We start from the raw sequence: 6,617 nt of genomic DNA on the forward strand, positions 1-6,617 counted from the left end.
GTGAGGACACTCTGATCCCACCCTGGCACCTTCTAAGCAAGACCAGATTGGCAGGAAAGTGGTGGATTAGGAAGGAAAGAGAGCAAGAAATGCCTTCCCCAAGCCCCTGGTGACCCCACTGACCCTGCTCTAACAATACAGAGGTGCTTCAGGTGTTGCCAGGTTTCTCTTTGGAGATCATATGATAAAAATGCAGACAGTACAAGCCACTGGTGGTAAAGGTCACCGGGTAGATTAAATGCCCAGGCAGTACAGACAAGCTCTTTCTGTCGAGCCTCAGGGCAGCCCGGGCTCAGCAGAGGTTGGGGAGCTGCGCAGCAGATGGGTCAGTCTGTATGCAGCAGAGCTTGCTAAGCTGAGAGCCCCAGAGATGGTTTGGGGCCAGATGTGTCTATTTTTTCCCCTTTCATTTTTCCACTGTGAGAGTGGGGATTCTCTGAGCCAGGCAGGGCAGGTGATGCTCTGTCAGGGAAGGTGAGAGCAGCTCGGGAGCTGGTGCTCTGTGGAACTCCTCCTCCTTGTACAACCTGGCACATGGAGGAGGTTCAGCTGCTGCCCTGCTGCCCTGCCAGCCCTGCCAGTGCCCACTGAGGTCTCAGTGAGCTGGCAGCACATCTGCCCAGCGAGGTGGAAATGTTTAAATGCCAAGTAACCCAACATGACTGACCCGTGGAGGGTGCCAGGCCGAGGGAACAACGCAGATGCCCACTCTCTGCATCCAGCATCTAGACACGGGGCCAGCCTGGCATTAAACATTCCTCTTCATCACCTCAGGCTGCTAATCTGCCTCTAGTTGTTCTGCCCAGATACAGCAGTTGAAGTCCCTGGTCCTTTGGTGGGTGTTGTGCTCAGCCTTCATCCCTTCCCAGCTGATGAGCTCAGGCATCTCTGAACAGCCAGTGATGCCCAGCTCTCCCAGCTTCCCTGCCCCCTTCCTCCCTGCTTCCTCTCCAGAAACGAATCCTGTTCACTGCAGGGCAGGCTGGCAAGGCTGCAGTGTCCCTTCGGATAAAGGACAGTCAGTGACAGGCTGGGACCTATCTGACTGTGGCTGGAGCAGGCAGGGAGGGATTTCCAGGAACCTGCACAGGGTCTCTCTCAGACGCATGGTCTCATCCATCAGACCCTTGGTACCAGGTAGTGCTGAGGAGCTCAGGTCCTGGCTGACTGCTTGGTGCTGGGGATGCTGTGAGCCCTGGAGCCATGTGTGCAGCCCCTGAGGAATCTGCAGCGAGCTGGAATCCAACCCTCGGCAGAGTGAGCAGCTAAATGTTCCAGAGCCTGAATGCAGAGCGAGAGAGAAAAGAAGTGCGAGGGTTGTTGAATGGGAAGAGGGGGAATAAACATGGGAAATGAGTCATCCTTATGTCTGTCACTCTGGGAACAGCTTCCTATTGCCCCTGCCTGGAGCTCAGAGGGGACAGTAGCTGTTTCATTCAGGCAGAGCTGGAGAAACCGAGCCAGGCTCTGGCCCGAAGGGAGAGCCCAGGAAATGGGTGAGCGTGTTTGGCTCTAACACGCCTTGACAGGAGCAGTGGTTGGGAAGAGGAAGGTGGGGGAGTGAGGTGAGTTGCTGGGAGGAGCAGCAGGCAGGGAGAGCCCGTTGGGTCTCCTGCTCCGGGCCAGGATTGGTGCAGGATGAGATGGGAGAGGGGAATCAGATGAGCTATCTCTTTTTCCTCCTCTTTGAATAAATTTCTGTGTTTCAACCTGCAACTGAGTTCTGATCATGCTCTCCATCTCCATCTCTACAAGGATGCTGGCAGACATGCCTGATCCAGGTCCAGCACACTGTGACTTGTGGTGGTCAGAGACCCTCTGAGCACCACAGAATCAACCCCTTTTTTTTTTTCCCCATTTGTTCATTGAAGGCAAGGGGTGAAGCCCAAGCAGCACTGAGTCCAAGCAAGGAACACAGCCTTTTTGAGCTGGGACGTGCTACTGGTCATCAGCCCAAGGCACTTTTCCTCCTCCAGCTCATCCTATGCAGTACCATCATGCTGGTACGTGGCAGCACACAGCTCTGGAATGAGCTGATGTTACCTGGTGCTGCTGCCATGGGGTACAGGGGCATTTCAAGCTGTTGGAGCCCTTCTGGGAGGCAGCTGAGCCATCCTGGGAGCTGCTCAGCTCTTTTCCCCCAACAGCATGAGCCCTTTTCACTACACTCCCCATCTCACCCACATCTCTTCCCAGCCCATACAGACCCCAGCGAGGCAGCCCAGCTCAGTATTTGATGCTGACTACAAATTTCCCAGCTCCAAGGGCACAGTGTTTCCAATGGGAGAACTCCAGGCAGCCTGTGTTTGCACTCAGGGCTGTTTCTAATCATCTAGAATACAGTGAGTCTATTTTTAGTTGTTGTGGGGTTTTATTTTAATTAATTGCACAATGCTGGCAGGGCTGTTTCTAATCATCTAGAATATAGTGAGTCTATTTTTAGTTGTTGTGGGTTTTTATTTTAATTAATTGCACAATGCTGCTTTCCACCATTTTTTTCACCTCCCCATGACCACTTACCCCATACTGCTGCTTATTCAGCCAAAAAATAACGTCCCCCCCCCAAAACACCACAGTGCCTGATTCATTGGCTCTACAATGTGTCATGCCATCTGTGCCTTTTGTCAGCTCTTAAACCCAATAGTACCACATTTGGGGAAGAAAATGGAGTAGAGGAGTTCACTTCCAGAGGAGTGGGACCTCTTCCAGCTTCCACTGACTCCACCAGAGAGAGGGTGAAGATTCTTTTGAAACCTGCATCTTTCATTAATGTCAACTAGTCAAGGCTGCAAATGGCTCATTTTCCAGGTCAGGGAGCCTAATGCCTGCAGGGGAGATTTGGGAAGTTCAGAAGGAGTAGGAGGGGGCATGCAAGTAAAGAGAAAAAAGGGGAAAAAATACAAATTCTAATTATGGAGAGAAAAAAAACCCCTGCTTCCTGGGAATGGTGACATTTATCCAAAGTTCCCTTCTGAGTGAGGATGGCTAGTCTGGGAAATACAGGACCCTCAAAGCCAGTCTTGGCCCTACACAGCCAAGCTGTGGTGGGGAGCACCAGCACTGTGGGACCTAGATCTGAAGCCCAGGCACGGAGTTGACACCAGTTTGGCTCTGCTTTAAAGCAGTGCTGGGCTGGGCAGAAGAGTTGTCTGATGTACATCTGCTCCCAACACTTGGGAGCCTCCTGAGCTCACACGATGGGCTCGTTCTTCATTCCTGCGCATTTCCCTCCCTGTTTTCCTCTCCTTGTGTGCTCAGCCACAGTTCTGGGAGGCTGAGTCCAGCACAGATTGGGCTCTGGAGCACATCCTTGCCTCATCCAAGCAGCCCCATGTGTGTGAAGTCATGTGAATCGTGGCTGGAGGAACGCATGAGGCCAAGTGCTTTTTTGGCTTTCTCCTCTTTTCCTCCCCCCTCTGCCCCCAGCACTGTGCCCAGGTTGTTTTTCAGCTGCAGTTTTGATAACATGTTTATATAAACATCTCAGCTGGAATCTGCCTCTGTCCCTGGAGGCACTGCCTGGCTCCAGCCTGAGGCAGGCAATGCCCCCGTGGGTGTTCACACCATCCTCAGCCTCTTCCAGCCAGAAGGGAAAGCAGCAGAGGTGGCACCTCAGGGACAGAAAGGACCTTATGGTGACAGGGAACATCCAACTGTTTTGATTTCTCTTAAATACAAGCTTTGGGGTTTGGCTTGGCTCTGCTGATGATGGTTCAGGTTCATCCTCGTGCCCTGCTTGCTCAGGGCTCCTCTCCACTCACCTCTCTGCTCCTATTTGGTGGTAGGAGCAAGGCAGGTAATTGTTTCCCTTTTCTTACTAATAGGTATAAAATGCCTGCCCAGGGGGTTCACTTTCAGCTCATTTACTGTGCATCCAATGCCAGATGTTGGTTTCTTAGAATACCAAGGTGAGCTCTGATGCTAAAATCATTGCAGGCATGACAAGCCTTGCTCTTTGGTTTGGTGCTTTAAGGAAGTTTTAGATGTTAATCTTGGGATTGGGTGGTTTGGCAGTGGAAATCTGAATGATTGTTGCCCTTAACATCAGGTCAAAGGGAAAATTCTGGATCTTTTTTCAGAAAGGAGAGATGGGTAAGAGCTAATCCTTCCTTTGCTCTTAAATCCAGCTCTACCTGGATTTTGCATCCAGTGATGCCTCTGGTTTAAATCCAGTGCTGCCTGGATTTGGGGGAAGGGCATGATGAAAAAAATACTTAAAACTTCTTGCTCTTCTCAACTCACCCTTGGTCAGGTGGCACTCTGCCATCTCTGCTGTGCCTCTGACAGCCCGTGGGTCCCCAGAGAGCAGCTGTGTGCTAGTGCAGGCTGGTACAGCAGCTGCAGGCTCCCTTCTCCAGCCTCTCCAGGGGCTCTGTTTCCTCCAGCCTTCAGTCAGGTCAGCCTGAAGGATTTACATGGCTCTGTCTGAGGCACCAGGGAAGGGCAGACTGAAGGTGACAATGCAGGAGGTTTAGGTGTGAGGCTTTGGTAGCCAGTAGGCACCTTCCCCAGTGCAGAGCACCCACCTGCAGCTGGAACCTCCAAGGAACCTCCAAGGTTACCTATCAAGAAGTTAATCTCTTACCTTGTCCAGAGAAGAGCAACGAGGCTGGTGCAGGGGCTCGAGCACAAGTGCCATGAGGAGAGGCTGAGGGAGCTGGGGGTGTTCAGCCTGGAGAAGAGGAGGCTCAGGGGAGACCTTCTCACCCTCTGCAACTCCCTGACAGGAGGTTGGAGTCAGGTGGGGGTTGGTCTCTTCTCCCAGGCAACCAGCAGCAGGACAAGAGGGCACAGACTCAAGCTCTGCCAGGGGAGGGTTAGGTTGGATATTAGGAGGAGATTTTTTACAGAGAGAGTGATCAGACATTGGAATGTGCTGCCCAAGCCGGAGATGGATTCATCATCCCTGGAGGTTTTCAAGCTGAGACTGGATGTGGCACTTAGTGCCATGGTCTAGTAACCACACTAGGGTTCAACTTGATGATCTTGAAGGTCCTTTCCAACCTGATTGATCCTATGATTCTACCAGCCTAACGCTGGCACAGATATACACACCTGAGGAGGAAGATTTGGAGTGCCCTAAGGATAGAAAGCGAGACAAGGTCCGAGTGGGTATGTAGGTCATGAGATTGCAAGAGAATCAGGCTGGGCTGGGGCTGCTGGGCAACAGCACTGTCTGTCTCTGTTTCTGAAGGATGTGGGCCCTTGGCAGCACCAGCAGCAGCAGTGCTGCCTGCTGATTCACTCTGCCAGCACTTGCCCGCTGGCAGTAGCAGCAGCAGCAGCAGGAGAGGGCACAGCATGAACACAGCCCTGGGCGAGGGCACTGGGACCCCTATGTGCTGCGGGGGCTGGGGCAGGGCAGGCTGCTGGGGCTGTTTCATAAAGAAGTTGCTTCATGAAAGGAACAGAAAGTGCAGGAGGAAGTGACAGAAAAAGCACCAGACGGAGAGATCTTTGTGGTTTTTTTTGTCTTCCCTCTTAACGGCAAATTAACCCCCGGTTTCAGTGCTGTCATGCCTTCAGATCTTGAAATGTGGGCAAACGAGGCTTTTTTGCTTTCTGTGCATCATTTGACGAAAATCAAACCTAGCAGTACTGAAGGCCCATTTTATTCATCTTCTGAATGAAAGGATTATTAAAACAGCTCTTTGGCTTGCTCCCCATGCCCTGAACACCTCTGTGCACACATGCCTGCATCCCTCCAGTTGCCCTGACATCACCTTTGACCTTAAAAAATATTGTCAGTGCAAAATACTGAGGGGCAGTGGTAAACACCACGCATTGCTAAAAGCACATGGCATCTGTGCTACTGATCCATGGGTGGGTTTGGTGGGGAATGGTCTGTAGTGGGTATATTGAACACCATGGAGGAGACACTGGGATCCTTTGGGATGCCCAGACTGGATGCAGAGTCCTGGCTGAGCTTCTCAGCAATGCAAAGGGTGCTGACTTCAGCAGAAACAGCTTGGGCGAGAGTCTTCTCTTGGCAGCACTGGTGCATCATTTCTCTGAAAGGAATTTGAGCCTGGGTTCTCAAGATTGCCTCCCAGAGCTTCAGCTTTCACCCAGTTCTTGCCCAGGGTGAGGTGAGACTTGTGGGAAATGCAGATGATGAGCTCTGAAAATCGTTTCCTGAAGCACTTTGCTGGATTGAGGCTGTGGGGGGTCACCTTGGTGGGGTGAGGAGTGGGGCTGGGGGGGATTTAGGAAGCCCAGTGTGAGCAGAGCTGTGTGCTGCCTGGCTGCAGCAAGGCCACCCTGTAATGTCCAACCAGCCCTGGCACTCTGTGACCCTCCGTGGCTGTGAGCTGGGCTGGCAACATTCGACCTTAGCAGGGAACCAGGGTGAGTGATTGCTCCAGGGCTCTGCAGCCTGTCTGCAATCCCTCCCTCCCTTTCTCCCCACTAAACCTCAAAATGCAGAGAACTGCTCTGCTGAGTGCTGGGGTCCCCATGGGCATGCCAGCAGGATCTGGGCAGTCCCTGATTATCCTTGTCCTTGTCCTCCTCAACCCATCGCTACCACTATAGGGCCAGTGGTGTGACCAACCTCCTTGCAGCCCCTTGCCACCTGCAGCCACTTCATTTCAGGTGCCTCCTTTCCTCCGTGTCAG

The 6,617-nt window shown here is 52.4% G+C and overlaps 1 protein-coding gene across 1 annotated transcript in view; it reads left to right on the forward strand.

Annotated features, from left to right (window-relative positions):
• Positions 1-1,468: 1,468 nt before the first annotated feature.
• The window catches only part of LOC103802464 (probable lipid phosphate phosphatase PPAPDC3), a 7,808-nt gene continuing 2,659 nt past the window's right edge, over positions 1,469-6,617 (forward strand). The window contains exon 1 of the mRNA XM_009074942.1: positions 1,469-1,496. Coding sequence (XP_009073190.1) covers positions 1,493-1,496 — 4 coding nt within the window. The 5' untranslated portion in view covers positions 1,469-1,492. The remainder of the gene's footprint in view (positions 1,497-6,617) is intronic.

Source organism: Acanthisitta chloris, unplaced genomic scaffold (genome assembly GCF_000695815.1).
Source record: "Acanthisitta chloris isolate BGI_N310 unplaced genomic scaffold, ASM69581v1 scaffold20435, whole genome shotgun sequence".
In the NCBI taxonomy this organism is placed as follows: Eukaryota; Metazoa; Chordata; class Aves; order Passeriformes; family Acanthisittidae; genus Acanthisitta; species Acanthisitta chloris.